Raw genomic sequence first — 17,411 nt, forward strand, 5'->3', positions numbered from 1 at the left:
AGACTTTAATAAGCTTACAGTCCAGTACACAAACTAACACTCAGTGAAACATTTATTTCATTTCTTATGATGCCGTTTATTTTTATAGAGACAGTGTTAATTCTAAATTTATTTAGGATTGGCCTGTGCTGGTGCATCTCAAACTTTTTGCATTTTGTGGCCTTAACTGCTCTGATCTCTGGGGACATTGCCAGAAGCAGTTGAAAACCTGAAATCCCTTTTCATGTGCAACTAATATTATCCATTTTTTTGTGTATTCTAGAGATAGTAGATTTTTTCTTTGAAAGTATGTGTGATATATATGTATGTTTACACATATAAGTATGTACATGACCTCCAATAGGTCAGTGTTTGTTTTAATAGCTTCCCCCTCACCTTCAAAGTCTTTAGGTAAAATTGACACATTAGGAAAATGCACAGTGTTTATCTGGTATCATTCACATTCTTCCTAATACAGAACTTTTAGGTATAATCATACCTCAGTTTAAGATGCACAGCGTTTTTAAATAAATACATTTAATATTGGCTTAATACATTTTTGAGGTAGAAGGGCAAGATATTAGCCTTGTATTTCAGAAAATCCCATCCCCTTTACCTGATTATACTTTTATTTATTTATTAATTACAGTTAATTTGATGCAAGCAGTTATAGGAAGTGAATTTAGAGAATAAAGCTGCTAATCCTTAAAAGACATTGATATTTATGTTAGTTATGTGTCTAGGGAGGGTTTTTTCTTTTTCTTTTTTTTCCCTGATGACCTCCCTTTTAGAGCTGTTTTTTCTGAACAGTTACTTAGTAAAAACCATTCCCAAATCTAATGTTACCCAGCTATTCTCCAGTATGCCTCTGGCTTTAAGATATGAACATTAATTTTTAAGAATGCTGCTTTTTTTCTTAATAGTGTATGTTTAATTTCCCATAAAATTTCTCAGAAATAAAACATGGTCAGTTGGTTGAAAGATTCTATGAATTCTTTGTAAGGGTTATATGCATGCAGTTGCCATTTCATTAGGAGTTGTTGCTGACTGAAACCCAAATGAATTAACATTCGTAGTCATCAAAATTTCATAAGTACACAAAGAAGAATTTGATTAATAAAAGATTAATAGGAAGAAGAGGTAGAAGGAAGGTGGGTAGCAGTAGAAAGAGAAAACAAGACACAAAATTTGAAGTTTTGTCTGAGACTACACTAGGCTGCCCTAAACTTTCTCCTAAATAAGGAAGAACCACAAATGTTTATGTAGTGTATTGCTTGGGACTTTTTCAGTTGAAAGTAACAGACAACAATTCCAACTAGTTTAAGCTAAACACAAAACAAGTATTTGTAATTCAAATAGCTGATAACTGTAGCACATCAAAAGCGGTAAATTAGATGGAGAGACAGATAAAAAAAGACTGGCACCACATTTTCGGTAAGAGTTGAATGAAATAATAAAGTACATGGGAGCAAGGGAGAATGACCATTAACAATGATTAACAACAAAAATATAACTTAGATATATTAGGGTCATAGATTACAATTTTCAAATGAATTTTTCAATCAAAACAGGAAAGTTCAAGCAACCAGTTTTCTACTGATTACTTCAGGCAACATCCTTGGAGATCTGTGTCACTTTCATTTGCAGTTAAGAATGTTATGCTTTTTGAGTAATGAGGTCTAGGCACTGTGCTAAGAACTTTACAGACTTTAATATTTCCAAAGGCTTCATAAGGTGGTTATTATTTCTTTTCTTTTCTTTTCTTTTCTTTTCTTTTCTTTTCTTTTCTTTTCTTTTCTTTTCTTCTCTTTTCTTTTCTTTTCTTTTCTTTTTTTTTTTTGAGACGGAGTCTCGCTTTGTTGTCTGGGCTAGAGTGAGTGCTGTGGTGTCAGCCTAGCTCACGGCAACCTCAAACTCCTGGGCTTAAGCGATCCTACTGCCTCAGGCTCCCGAGTAGCTGGGACTACAGGCATGTGCCACCATGCCTGGCTAATTTTTTCTATATATATTTTAGTTGGCCAGATAATTTCTTTCTATTTTTAGTAGAGAGGGGGGGTCTCGCTCTTGCTCAGGCTGGTCTTGAACTCCTGACCTTGAGTGATCCACCTGCCTCGGCCTCCCAGAGTGCTAGGATTACAGGCGTGAGCCACCGTGTCCGGCCGGTTATTATTTCTGACTTATAGGTGAGAAAACTGGGATTTAGGGAGAATAAACAATTGTTAGCAATAGCTAGTGAGAAACAGAGACAGGATTCAAAATCTGGTCTTTCTGATTATAAAATCTGTAGTTTTAACATCATTTACTATCACAGTAAATGAGCCTTACTTGGAAAAAAAACATTTCATGGACAAATAAGTGTGATAACTGTGGTTAGACAATTTTCTTTGCTGTAAGATTTTTTCAGAAACTTTGACATGTTATTGTACATTGCACCTCTTCGAGAGTGAGCATGTGCTGTTTCTCAAAATTGCTTGATTTTGAAACTACTCCTTCCCCAGTTTCATCTTGAGGGAATCAGTGTCCTATGATGATACACCTTTCTTACATCTTACATCTTTTGGTAGTCCAGGTGATGTCTGCTTTGTACTGGAAGTATAATGAACCATAATTGAGGTTCAAAATAAGAATCTACAGGCCGGGCGTGGTGGCTCACACCTGTAATCCTAGCACTCTGGGAGGCTGAGGTGGGTGGATCGTTTGAGCTCAGGAGTTCGAGACCAGCCTGAGCAAGAGTGAGACCCGTCTCTACTAAAAATAAAAAGAAATTAGCTGGACAACTAAAAATATATAGAAAAAAAATTAGCTGGGCATGGTGGTGCATGCCTGTAGTCCCAGCTACTCAGGAGGCTGAGGCAGAAGGATCTCTTGAGCCCAGGAGTTTGAGGTTGCTGTGAGCTAAGCTGACGCCACGGCATTCTAGCCCAGGCAACAGAGTGAGACTCTGTCTCAAAAAAAAAAAAAAAAAATGAATAAATAAAAAAAATGAGAATCTACAATTAATCATGATAAAGTTGCATTATTTGCAGAGGTATTAGCTGAAGTCATTGGAATGAATGGAATTGCCCACATGAAATAGAGCGAGAAAAGTCTTAAATTACATACAATTAATTTCAAAGTAGGGAGGAAGAGACATTTGTAAGCCATTAGATAGGTAGACAAGGAATGTGATAGGTTCGGGATGAAAGGGAGGAGAGTGCAAAACAATGTAATTGTTTCAGAGCTAAGTAGTGTGAGGATGCTGGATTTGGCAATTATGAGGTCACTTTCACCAGTGGTAAAAGTGGTTTTAATGGAGCAGTAGACAAAAGCCAGATTTCAATAGGCGAGAGATGGTGAGGAAATGAGAACAGCAATAGTAAGCTGAGAAAATGAGATGGGAAGGAAAGATCAAATTAGGTAGAAAGGATTTTTTTTTTTTAAAGAATATAAGAGACTTAGGTTGGTAGGGAGTGGGAAAGATGTTGGTGAAGACGGAAAGATTGAATGTATATCAGGTAGGAGATAATTATTGGGGTGAGGTCCCAGAAGAAATGGGGGAGAGTGGAATCAAAGAAGTTTGGTGAGACATGGGGAAAGGAGAGAAGATGGATAAAGATATAGACAAATTTTGTGAAGTTAAGGATATTGCCATCATGGCTTCTGAGTGAAATAGGAGGCAAGATAATCTTTAGAGAAAGAGGGATTTTAAGTGGTATTGGGAGCTAAAAATAGAGTAGGAGGTGAAATAGGAATGAATAAAAACTATTAAGTAATTTTGAAGTCCTAGTTAAAATAAGCGAGTTTGTAGTAGTTGTGGTTGCTTCAACTGTGACTTTCTTCAGAAGTGCTAAGCAGTACAGAAGCAAGAATTTGGAAAAAAAACGAGTTTAGTTTTACTTAAAGGGTGTGCCACGATGGGTGTGTGTGTGCAAAGAATGGATTCAGTGGGAGTGATGAAGTCAAGGGGTCACAGGACAGTATGTTGTAGAATGAGAGGTTCACATTTGGAAAATTGAGAGGTGGAATGGTTTTCCTTAAATACGTTCATGTGTGTATACTGGGGATGTGTAGAAGTTTGTTGGAGTAAATTAAGGTGAGTCTATTGTTTTGAGTGAGTTGATTAATGGAAGTTTTAGTGCTTCAGAATGATGGTAAATTTTAATGATAGGAAAACTATGAACCAAGTATCAGTGTATTCATGAAATGTTGGAGAGGATCTTGGGTCAGTAGATGGCAATCACAGAGATAGATAAGAGAGTATATTCAATTTATGGGAATTTTACAGGAGGAATTATTGCAATAAAGTTTGAATATTAATCGAAAATGGTGGTGGTGGTAGGGAGAGATTGTTAATCTCTGCTCCTGTTTTGTAAGTGGCAGAGTCTTAACAAAGTAATGTAGTCAATAGAAGGCTAGGATTCAGTTAACCTAAGGTGGAGTAAATGTTCAAAGAAGATACTAAGGAAATTGTATTGACTTTGGAAAGAAATTTAGTGGACTAAGGAAGAGATGGAGAAGATGTAGATGAGAGGATAGAATTGAATTACATAAGGTGAGAGAATAGTAAGATAATAGGCTGTCAGGATTGGCATCTTGAGTGGTGAATGTGATTCCCAGGCCTGAAGATGGAAGGGAAGGCAGAGGATTGAAAAGTAGATTAGAGGGGCTTGGTGACATAGAGTATGGGTTATGGATAAGATTGAGTAGCTCCAAAGATCTAGACTGTAACTTTATTATAGTGGTGCTGTCTTAAATCTGCCTGCCAGATGGATAACTCTAATTTGGGTTTTCAATAATATATTAATTTTGCTGATGTGGGCTGCGTCATCCTAGTTGTGTGTGCTTGTATTGATAACTCACCCCTGGGTTGCTCCTGGCACTGAAATGTCCTTCCAGTCATTTGTGCCTATCTAAAACTTATTCATTCTGCAAAGCCCAGTTCAGTTGTGCGCTTCCCAAAACTATCTAATTAACTCAAACTTAAAAGCACTTAGCATAGTACCTGGCAAGAGTAATTATTATTATCTCAAATACATTTTTATGGAATAAGTAGATAAATGATTGCACAAGGTACTTGGGAAAAGTTATGCTTAAAAAATTTATTTTTATTTTTTAAGGTTAGTCTAGTGAAGCAGTGGGAGTGGAGAAGGAACAAAGGAATCTGTACCTGGTTGTGATCAATTAGCTGTAAATACCACTGCACTTGGACCAGCCAAATTATGCATTTTAATTTTTCGACTCATATATTTCAAATGAGAATAGTTAGATTACTGTATGCTAACACTAACACACTGTAGTCTTTTAAAGAGAGATGTTTTCTTATAAAATATTGTAATAATATTTATTTTTCACTAACTGTATGCTAGACATAATGTTAAATACTTTAATATAGACTGACTCACTTTAATCTTAGCAATGGAAAAGATTGATATTCTCCGTGTTTTACGGGTCAGAAACTGAGGCTCAGAGAAGTCACAGCTAGTAAGCCTAGATACAAATTTAGGTTGTCTAGGTTTAAAATGTACACTCTTGAGCACTGTGCTATACCAGACAGTCTCAAGCTGAATCACAATATGGTTATTAAAACATTCCAAAACTGATCTGGTGTGAGATAGCGCAACCGAATTATAAAAACCTTGGGAATTATAAAAATTTTGGGAATTCACAATAGTATTAATTAAAGGAAATAGGGGAATGTGCTACAAAACAGGATAGCAGCAGTTTTAACCCAATGATATAGTTTGGGAATATTCATTTGTAAATTGCAATTTAAACAAGTAATATTCCTTTTGAAAATGATATGTATTTTGTTAAATTTAAAATTGACTATTGTAGAATGTGAATTTTTACAGGGTAAAGAGTTTCTTAACATTTATTTAAAAAATTATTTTTGGTAGTCTACTCAAGGAATGCTTTTATTGCTATTATTTAAAATTATCAAAAATTTAAGTATAGAAGTTAAAATAATTTTTTACATCAGTGTTTGCTCAGGAAATATATTTAGTGAAACTAATTCTATGTATTATGAACTTAGAAGATATCATTTCAGCAATATAATTTCTGGATAAGCTGTATTCCATTGGTAATAATGGTTATTTCTTATGTTATCTGAAGTATAGCATAGTATACCTGTCTTTAGTGTATAGTATAGATGACTTTTTAAGCTTGTATATGTATACCTGTATAACTGTCACCTAGATGAAGATATAGAACATTTCAAAAAACATCTCAAAAAGCTTACTTGTATCCCCTCCCAGTCAATATTCTTTCTCTCCCCACGTACCCCTCACTGTTCTAACTGGTATCACCATAGATTTGTTTTAACTTTCTTGAATTTCACATAAATGGAATCATATACTCTTCTGCATCTGGTTTCCTTTGAACATGCATGTGAGATGTGTCCATGTTGTGCGTAGCAGTAATTCACTGTTGTGTAGTTTTCCATTGTTTGAATATGTTTATCCATGGTCCTGTTTATGAATATTTGGATTGTTTTCAGTTTTTGGCTATTAAGAACAAAGATAACTTGAACATTCTTATTTCTTTTGTTTATATACCTAGAACTGTAATTGTTGGACATTGAGTAGGCAGATGTCTAACTTTAATAGATACTTGCAAAGTAGATGTACTCATTTACACTCTTATTAGCAGTACGTGAGTTCCAGTTTCTCATCAACACTTGGTATTGTCAGTCTTTTTAATTTTACCCATTCCATAGGGCTATGTAATGGTATTCCATTGCCATTATAATTTGCATTTCCTTAATAATGAAATTGAGCACCTGTTCATATGTTTATTGGCCATTTGGATATTCTTTTTGTGAGGTACCTATTGAAAGTTTGTCCATTTTGAAGGTTGGGTTATGCTGCCTTTGCTTTGAAGGAGTTCTTCATATATTCCGGTTGTAAGTTTTTTGATAAATATGTTTATTATAAATATCTTCCTTCCAATCTGTGGCTTGTCTTTTCTTTCTCTTAGTGATGAGTTTTGATGAACGGAAGTTCTTAAGTTTAATAAAGTACAGTTTATTAATCTTTTCATTTATGGTTAGTACTACTTGTGTCCTGTTTGAGAAATCTTTGCCTACCCCAAGGTCATGAAGATATGCTACTTTTTTTCTAGAAACTTTGTTTTATATTTGACATTTAAATCTATGATCTATTTCAAATTAATTTTGTATATGGTATGAGATAGAGGTCGAAGTTTATTTTTTCTCCCATTTGGCTATCAAATTGCTTCAGCATCATTTGAAAAACATCATCCCTTTCCCACTGAATTGCAGTGGTGTATTTGTCATAACTAGGTGACCATACATATGGGTCTCTACCATTTATTTTTATTATGAAATCTGTTATATATTCTAGTGAACTATAAGTTTCAGGAAAGCTTGGATTTTGTCTAATTTGTTCACTACATTCACTGCCTAGCACAGTGCTAGGCACATGATAGACATTCACTAAATATTTGCTGACTGAAAGAATTTGTAAAAGAAAAATCCACAGGAAGTCTAAAACATGTTGTTGAGTAAAAAGTTAAGCTGTTCCTAGTTGCACAGCATGTTTAGATATGTACTAGAACTGGAAGTGTTTTTTTTTTTTTTTTTGAAAAAGGGTCTCACTCTGTCTTCCAGGCTGGAGTGCAATGGTGTCATCCTAGCTCACTGTAACCTCAAATTCCTGGGCTCCAGTGGATCTCCTCAGCCTCCTGAGTAGCGTACCACCATGCCCAACTAATTTTTCTATTTTTTGTAGAGGCAGGGTCTGTGTTGCTCAGGCTGGTCTTGAACTCCTGACCTCAAGTGATGCCTGGGCTTCCCAAAGTGTTGGGATTACAGGCATGAACCCACCTCACCAGGCCCTGGAAGTGTTTTTGTAGAATGTCTCCAACTTCTAGATTTCTTCTGCTCCTTCCTCCCCGCCATCATAAGAATTTGTCCTATCTGATGGTTCTACTACTGAGTGCAAGGTCTTTTGCTGGGGAATTTCTGTTTAGGTTTTAGAGCCAGTTATACTCTTTTTTCTTTTATTGTCATCTTTCATATATTTACTGGAGATATTTTGTGAGAATCTACTACTCTTCTGACATATGTAATTGTTTTTTGACCTTTATGTTTAGCCGTTCTGTTTCTATAAAATGTTATCAGTGTAAATTCTAACACCAACAAGAGGTTACTTTAAAACAAGGGATGGATGTGAAAAGGTCTCTTTGATTAAATTGTTTATCTCATTTAGATGTTAAATTATAATTTTTACCATGTTTTTGGTTTTTGTAGAAATTGTGACAGAAGGAAAAAGGAAAAAGTCTTCATCTTCTGACTTATCAGAGGTATGCATTAGTTTTGCTTTTAACCTATTCATTATCTTTGGAGTTACTGATATTGAAAGTATTTTTCTGTTTGTCTTTTTAATAAAAATTTAAAGAAAATACTGTAAAACTTTAATCAGTGTTTTGGGAGAATGGCGTATTCTGATTCACTGGAGGTTAACCAGGAAACCCTTTCTGGGACCAGCTTTGTTTAAATCATTGTAAGATGACCAGTATACTTTCCAGGCCCCATTTTAGATTTTATTTAAAACATAACTCAGCATTTCTTTGAGGACTGAATACATTATAGTGTCTCATGTTCATTCGTTAATAATACTATAGATGGAGAAGAGTTGTCCTCAAGGCATATGCTGAAAATTACTATTTGGAATATATACTTTTAAACTTCTTTTTTTCATTTTTTTTGAGACAGAGTCTTGCTTTGTTGCCTGGGCTAGCGTGAGTGCCGTGGTGTCAGCCTAGCTCAAAACAACCTCAAACTCCTGGGCTTAAGCGATCCTACTGCCTCAGCCTCCCGAGTAGCTGGGACTACAGGCATGTGCCACCATGCCCGGCTAATTTTTTTTTTTTGTATATATATTTTAGTTGGCCAGATAATTTCTTTCTATTTTTAGTAGAGACAGGGTCTCGCTCTTGCTGGTCTTGAACTTCTGACGTCGAGCGATCCACCCGCCTCGGCCTCCCAGAGTGCTAGGATTACAGGCGTGAGCCACCGCTGCGCCCGGCCCTTTTTTTCATTTATTTATTTCTCCTATATAAGTCAGAGTAGCGAAACAAGAAAAATAAAATTTCTACTTAGGTAGGAAATGTTTTAAAAAATTCATTCTTTTTTAGAAAGATAATCTTTTTTTCCTCTAGAATTTTGTGATTTAAATGCAGTAATAACCTACTTTACATTATAATAATTTATTAGGCCCTTTTCTCTGAAGCATTCTTAGTTATACACAGAGAACTTTAATTTGGTACATTTTTATGTTATACAGTTGTAGCACTTAACAAAGAGGGAGAAGTAGTCATAATGGAAGGTAGTGAGAGGGAATCAAGAATACTTTAGAAGACCACATAGAGAGCATGGCTTTAGGTACTGTTTTTCTTCCTTGACTGACTTAAAATTTGCATGGTGTGGTTTCTCCATTTAAAATTCTGGATTTAGTTTAAGTGGGGTGAATGAAGGAGGTAAAAAAGGATATCTTGTATTACCAGGATAAATACTATCATACCCAATTTTAAATACCTTGGTATTGACTATTTCTACTTTTCTGTTTCATCAGTCCAGTTAAGTGAAATGCTCTGCTTTAGACTATTGTGTCCTTCATGCAATGAATCTGAAATTCCACCATTAAAATTCATAATATTGAGTTAGTACATTTCTCTTTCTGATTTTTAGATGTGCTCTGGTACTTTTTTTTTTTTTGAGACAGAGTCTCACTCTGTTGCCCGGGCTAGAGTGCTGTGGCGTCAGCCTAGCTCACAGCAACCTCAAACTCTTGGGCTCAAGTGATCCTCCTGCCTCAGCCTCCTGAGTAGCTGGGACTACAGGCATGTGCCACCATGTCTGGCTAATTTTTCTATATATATATATTTTTAGCTGTCCATATAATTTCTTTCTATTTTTAGTAGAGACAGGGTCTCACTCTTGCTCAGGCTGGTCTCGAACTCCTGAGCTCAAGCGATCTGCCTGCCTCGGCCTCCCAGAGTGCTAGGATTACAGGCGTGAGCCACCGTGCCTGGCCTGCTCTGGTACTTTTTAAAAACTTTTTATTTATAAGGAACTTTAGACTTATGGAAAAGTTATAGAAATTGTGCACAGTTCCTGCATAGTTGTCACTCAGCTTCTCCTAATGTTAATATCTTATATAACTATAGTGTGATTATATAAAATAAGATTAATATTGGTACAATACTTTATAGACTTCATTCTGATTTCTTCAGATGTACTTGGTGTTGAGATGTGTTTCTGTTGACAAATCAATAGGGCTAAAAAATATATGTATAGTAAGAAATTCACACACAAACATGCATATGAATATTTATTTCTCTATCTGCCTATCTGTACATCTATAAAAAAAATCATGAATTGAATACTCATACTTTTGATTCAAGTCCAATAGACAAGGCTTATTTTAGCCTTCCCTCTTTCCTTATTTTTAACTTTTTTTCTGTCTCTTGTCATCTACAGTCTACAATATATTTACTTATTTGTTCAACCATAATATACACATAAAGTTGTACTAATGCATTTTAATGTAGAAGTTCTTAGAAAAATTAGCATATTTAATTCTTGGTAGTACTTATTGCTTTTTCTCTCAAGGTAGCTAGTGAAAACAAATTACTGGAAGGATGAGAGCTTTGATGGATATAGGGACAAGACACTCATACATTTTGAGTTTAAAGTATTTAAAAAATATTTCTAAAACAATACTAATGCGTTATGGAGATATTAGAAAATTCAGATGAACAAAAAGATGACCACCAGATGCAATTAGAATTACTACTTTGATTTATATCCTTCTAGTTTGTCTATCTATAATGAACAAATAAATATTAAAAAATAGAAAACTACAAAATGCTATTTTATAATCTGATTTTTCTTTCTACTTATTTATATCGTGTGAATGTAATTTTCTGAAATCAAATCAATTTAAGGCATTGCACAGTAGATATTTATTGGGTACTTAACAGTATTAGACACTATGCCAGACTAAGTACCAGGGAAACAGTAGTGAACATTTTTAATGGCTACATTCTATTCTATTATATGTATGTATCACAGTTAATTTAACCATAATTCTATCATTGTATTTTTGAGCTGTTTTCAAAATTTTAAACCATGCTGATTCTTAGAATTATAATAGAGGCTTTGCAGAATCATTAGTAGCTTCGAATCTTTGTTAATTGTACATGGTTGAAACCATGATTAAAGTTTGTCTAAGAATAGATAAGATTGTTTCAAAAGGCTTACATTATTTTTTATCAGTTAATTATTAAGAAAAAAGTGAGTATAGGAAAAATTGTCAGTAGAAAAGTTGTACTGGAAATTTTTTTTCTCCTTACATATGATATGGGAGTGAGAGATCTAGATTTACAATTTATTGACCGTGAAGCTGTAGCGGAGGTTTTTCTGGAGCTTTAGTTATTTATTTATTCTTTCCTTGCCTTTACTAATAGCATGATGTTTGAATTTAAAGAAACTCAACTATTAAAAAAAAAATTTGGAGACCATATAATACAAAAATGGAAATCTTACCACTCAAAGATAATCACAGTTAAACATGTTTTGTGTATGTCCTTCCATGTTTCCTTTTATCTTTTTTTTAAACCATTTTATTGAGGTATGATTGACATGTAAAAGCACACACATGTAAATGCACACACATACACACACACACCTCACACACACAATGGAATACTATTCAGTCTTTTTTTTTTTTTTTTTGAGACAGAGTCTCGCTCTGTTACCCAGACTAGAGTGAGTGCCGTCAACTATTAAAAAAAAAATTTGGAAACCATATAATACAAAAATGGAAATCTTACCACTCAAAGATAATCACAGTTAAACATGTTTTGTGTATGTCCTTCCATGTTTCCTTCTTTTATCTTTTTTTTAAACCATTTTATTGAGGTATGATTGACATGTAAAAGCTGTACATTTTTATAGTATTCAATTTGATGAGTTTGGAGATAAGTATACACCCAGGAAGCTATCACCGCAATCTGTGCCATAAACATGTCTACCCCCTCCCCTCCAAGAGTTTCCTCCTGCCCTCTTTATTTATTATTATTAGTATTATTTTTTGTATTAACACTTAAAATCTACCCTGTTAGCAAATTTCACAGTACAGTATTGTTAACTGTAGGCACCATGCTGTACAGTAGATCTCTAGGACATATTCATCTTGTATAGCAGAAACTTTGTACCCTTTGATTAATATCTCCCCATTTCCCTCTTCCCCTAGCTTCTAGCAACCATCTCTACTCTCTGCTTCTATGAGTTTGATGATTCTTCATATATGTAGTATCATGCAGTATTTGTCCTTCAGTGTCTGGCTTATTTCACTTAGCATAATATCTTCCATGTTCATCCTTGTTGTTGCAAATGGAGGATTTCTTTCATTTTAAAGACTGAATAGGGCTGGGCACAGTGGCTCACGCCTGTAATCCTAGCACTCTGGGAGGCCGAGGCGGGTGGATTGCTCGAGGTCAGGAGTTCGAGACCAGCCTGAACAAGAGTGAGACCCTGTCTCTACTAAAAATAGAAAGAAATTATATGGATAACTAAAAATATATATAGAAAAAAAATTAGCCGGGCATGCCTGTAGTCCCAGCTACTCGGGAGGCTGAGGCAGAAGGATTGCTTGAGCCCAGAAGTTTGAGGTTGTTGTGAGCTAGGCTGACGCCACGGCACTCACTCTAGTCTGGGTAATGGAGCGAGACTCTGTCTCAAAAAAAAAAGACTGAATAGTATTCCATTGTGTGTGGGGGGTGTGTGTGTGTATGTGTGTGCATCTCACATTTTTTTAATGCATTCATGGAGCCTGGAATCATCTTAAAGACTTGCTTACTTGTCTTGATACCTATGCTGGAAAGACTCAAACATCTTGGTGCATCTGTGCATGTTTATCTTTTTTAGCCTCTCTATGTGATCTTCCCAGCTTAGTGACTTCAGGGTTATCCAGGTTTCTTACTTACTGGTTCAGGCTCCCAAGGTATGTGTACTGAAAGAGAAAGAGAGAGAGGGAGGGAGGAAGCGAGAGAGAGTAAGAGAGTGAGGGGAAGAAAGGAAGAAGAGTGCAAGAGCACGTACAAGCCAGGCTGAAGCTGTATTGCCTTTTATGACTGGCCTTGGAAGTAACAGGCCTGCCCAGATTCAAGTGGAAGGAACATAGTTCTGTTGTTGGAGGATTGTCAGTGTCACACAGTAAGAAGAGCATGTGGTCCCCGACATTGTGGGATCAGAAAATAAAAGAGCATATGGAATGAGGAATATCAGTATGGCCATTTTTGGAAAATAAAATATGCTACAGAATCCAGTGTGGGCTAAATAACCTACTTACAAAGGATCTATGGGTGTAAGTAGCCTGAAGCCCTTGCCTTAACCCCTGAGAAAGCAACTGCTGTTTCCTAATTAAAATAGGAGGCAAATGATTGATTTAGAGATAACATTTTTTTTTGCAGATGAAGAATTATAAAGAGGCTCCTTTTAATACAGGATAGCAATAAATAATTAAGAAGTTACTGGTACCCAGGAGGATTAACCTCATCCCTCAGAGGTGCTAGTGAAACAAGAGTTGAGATATACTTTCTTCAAATTTATTCTGTCTTCTAGACTTAGGCTTTTTTCTTATTGAAATAATTTTATGAATTGTTACTTGTTCTGTTTGATATAGTGCCTGTTATATATTTTGTAGGCTGAACTTGAAGCTTAATGATTTATAACTTTAGTGTGCAAGTTAGATATTTAAGTTGTAAAAAACTGATTTCAAACTTGTGGTTACAATCTATGCATTCATTTTTTGTTTACTCAGCCTCACACTTTGGTGAATAAGATGGGGACTTCTCTTTAAGGAGCTCTGTAGTCTGGAGAAGAAGACAGACATATAGACAAATAACTATAATATTGGATAGTATGTATAATGTAAATAATATAAATGTACCAAATACTAATACCCAGAGAAAGAAATGCCATGGTGTGGGGGTGATGGTTATGTGGATAAAAGAAGAATTTTGAGAAGAACCTGTAGTACTTCACGAGGGAAAAAGAGAGGGAGGGGCATTCTAGATTGAGGGAGCAGTATATACAAAGGTCTAGAGATAAAAAATAATATGCCATGTTTGAAGAAGGTTGAGTAACTCAATGTGGTCAGGTTATAGAGTTTTTGATGTGCGGGTGATGTGAAAGAGCCCACATTGTAAAGAGTTTTATCCATAAATAATGGGTGCCATTGTTGTATTTTAAATATTGGAGCCATAATTAGATTTATATGTTAGAGAAGTCTAGGGCTTGCATTTGAAAGATTAGAAGAGACTGCAGGCAAGAGAATAGTTAAGAAACTGTTGTGTTTCTTCATTTATCTACTTTTATACTCATTGAGAGGTGTTTTATAAAATTATGCTTATTAATAATTGTGTATAAATTAAGAACTGAATGTAAAACTCTTTAAAAACTGTTAGCAAAATACAATGCAGGGTAATATAATGGTTCTGCTAGCTGATTCAGTTCTTATACATAGTTTGATTAAACTGATTGTTTTTTCATCCTAGTTTCAGATAAGAAAGATGTTAAATGCAAAACCAGAAAATGTTCACCTTCCATCATCACTGTCCAAATTCAGAAGCTCAGAACGCTGGGATCTCCCTTTGCAGGGGGTAAATAAAATTAATATCTTTTAAGTATATAGTTTTATTTGGTGTGTTTACAATATTTTAGTAAAACTGAATTTTTATTTTCATGGATGTGAGTCCTTTTTTTCGGTTTTCTTGGGTTAATTGCAGATTTTAAGTTAGTTTATTTTTGACGTATATGTCAAAGCATATATGTGAAAGCATTGTTTCAACATATTTCAAGTTAATATCATTAGTCATCAAAAAATGCAAATTAAAACCAAGCCCAAAAGTCAGTCAACAGAGAATTAAGATAAATAAACTGAGTTATGATTATACAGCAGAATATTACATAGCAATAAAAAAAGAGCAAACCACTGACAGATGCAAAACATGGATGAATCTCAGCAACATTATACTGTATCGTTTCAACATATTTCAAGTTGAAACAATGTTTTGAGGTTATGGTGTTCTTCAGTTGAAATCTAAGTATACATTATTATTCATGGTTGACTTCTCCATGAAATTTAAATCTCATTATTGTAAAATAAATTATGTTTTAAATAAACTGAGTTATGATTATACAGCAGAATATTACATAGCAATAAAAAAAGAGCAAACCACTGACAGATGTAAAACATGGATGAATCTCAGCAACATTATACTGTATCGTTTCAACATATTTCAAGTTGAAACAATGTTTTGAGGTTATGATGTTCTTCAGTTGAAATCTAAGTATACATTATTATTCATGGTTGACTTCTCCATGAAATTTAAATCTCATTATTGTAAAATAAATTATGTTTTAAGTTTACTAAAATTTTAAGCTTGGTAGAATAATCTGTTTGTTTGCTCTTTACCCATTTTTTAAGTTTGAGAGAGTATCTTTTAATGGCTAATAACTATATTTCAAAAGATTCTGATTTTAAATCTGGACGATTTTAAATCTGGGCTTTCTTTTTTTGGGGGGTGGGGGACAGAATATCGCTCTGTTGCCTAGGCTAGAGTGCCATAGAATCAGCCTAGCTCATAGCAACCTCAAACTGCAGGGCTCAAGCGATCCTCATGCCTCAGTCTCCCAAGTAGCTGGGATTACAGGTGTGTATCACCATGCCTGACTAATTTTTTTTATTTTTTATAGAGATGAGGTCTTGCTATTGCCCAGGCAGGTCTCAAACTTCTGACCTCAAGTGATCCTCCTACCTTGGGCCTCTCAGAGTGCTAGGATTACAGGCATGAGCCATTGTGCCCAGATTTATTTGTAGTCTTTATTGACATATAGCTACATTAAACAGGCTGCACAGATTTTAGGTGTATAGTTGGATGAGCTCTGACTAGAGTAACATATGCACCCGATAGCCCAATCATGAAATAGAGTATTGTCATGTTCTAGAAAGTTCCCTTGTGTCCCTTTCCATTGTATCTTTTCCTCACCCTCTGCCTGTGCCCCCACCTTGCTTCTGGAAGCCAGTCTTTTGATTTCTATTTCTATAGTGTTGTCCTTAAACTTCATAAAAATGGAATCATATAATATGTACCCTTTTGTGTTTGGCTTCGTTTCACTCAGTATAATGTTGCTGAAATTCATCCATGTTTTGCATCTGTCAGTGGTTTGTTCCTTTTTTATTGCTATGTAATATTCTGCTATATAATCATAACTCAGTTTATTTATCTAATTCTCTGTTGATTGACTTTTGGGCTTGGTTTTTTTTTTTTTTTTTTTTTTTTGAGACAGAGTCTCACTTTGTTGCCCAGGCTAGAGTGAGTGCCGTGGCATCAGCCTAGCTCACAGCAACCTCAGACTCCTGGGCTTAAGCGATCCTACTGCTTCAGCCTCCCGAGTAGCTGGGACTACAGGCATGAGCCACCATGCCCGGCTAATTTTTTTTTTGTATATATATTTTTAGTTGGCCAGATAATTTCTTTCTATTTTTGGTAGAGATGGGGTCTCACTCTTGCTCAGGCTGGTCTCGAACTCCTGACCTCGAGCGATCCACCCGCCTCGGCCTCCCAGAGCTAGGATTACAGGCGTGAGCCACCGCGCCCGGCCTGGGCTTGGTTTTAATTTGCACTTTTTGATGACTAATGATGTTAAGATATTTTCAAATGGTGATTTGCCATTGTATATCTTCCTTTGTGAAGTGTTTGTTCATATTTTTTACCCTTTTGAAAATAAATTTTATGGCAGATTAATTTATATTCAATTACATTCATCCATTTTAAATATTCTGTGAGTTTTGACAAATGTATATCTTTGCAACCACCACCATAATAAAGATGTGTTTGTGCGAGAGAGAGAGAGAGAGAGAGAGAGAGAGCGCGCGCGCGAGCGAGAGAGACAATTTGTGCAGTCATACCTTGGAGATATTTTGGGTTTGGTTCCAGACCACTGCAATAAAGCAAATATTGCAGTAACATGAGTGCCACAATTTTTTTTTTGTTTCTCAATACATTTAAAAGTTACGTTTACACTATACTGTAATCTATTGTGTGCAATAGCATTATATCTAATAAAAATGTACATGCCTTAATTTTTTTTTTTTGAGACAAAGTCTCACTCTGTTGCCCAGGCTAGAGTGCCATGGCGTCAGCCTAGCTCACAGCAACCTCAAACTCCTGGGCTCAAGCAAGGCTCAGACTCCTGGCTCCTCCTGCCTCAGCCTCCCAAGTAGCTGGAACTACAAGCATGCACCACCATGCCTGGCTAATTTTTTCTGTATATATTTTTAGTTGTCCAGCTAATTTCTTTCTATTTTTAGTAGAGACGGGGTCTCGGTCTTGCTCAGGCTGGTCTCGAACTCCTGAGC

At 35.4% G+C, this 17,411-nt stretch overlaps 1 protein-coding gene across 4 annotated transcripts in view; it reads left to right on the top strand.

The window, feature by feature from the left end:
* Positions 1 to 17,411, top strand: part of SENP7 (SUMO specific peptidase 7) — a 130,748-nt gene that overhangs the window by 987 nt on the left and 112,350 nt on the right. For 3 of the 4 annotated variants that reach the window (XM_045540385.1, XM_045540387.1, XM_045540388.1), the window contains exons 2-3: positions 8,231 to 8,283; positions 14,545 to 14,649. In XM_045540385.1, coding sequence (XP_045396341.1) covers positions 8,231 to 8,283; positions 14,545 to 14,649 — 158 coding nt within the window. Of the gene's footprint in view, positions 1 to 6,845; positions 6,863 to 8,230; positions 8,284 to 14,544; positions 14,650 to 17,411 lie in introns of those variants that run through there. The other variant, XM_045540386.1, reaches the window with a different exon arrangement.

The sequence above is a fragment of the Lemur catta genome, chromosome 1, assembly GCF_020740605.2.
Source record: "Lemur catta isolate mLemCat1 chromosome 1, mLemCat1.pri, whole genome shotgun sequence".
Taxonomy (NCBI): Eukaryota; Metazoa; Chordata; class Mammalia; order Primates; family Lemuridae; genus Lemur; species Lemur catta.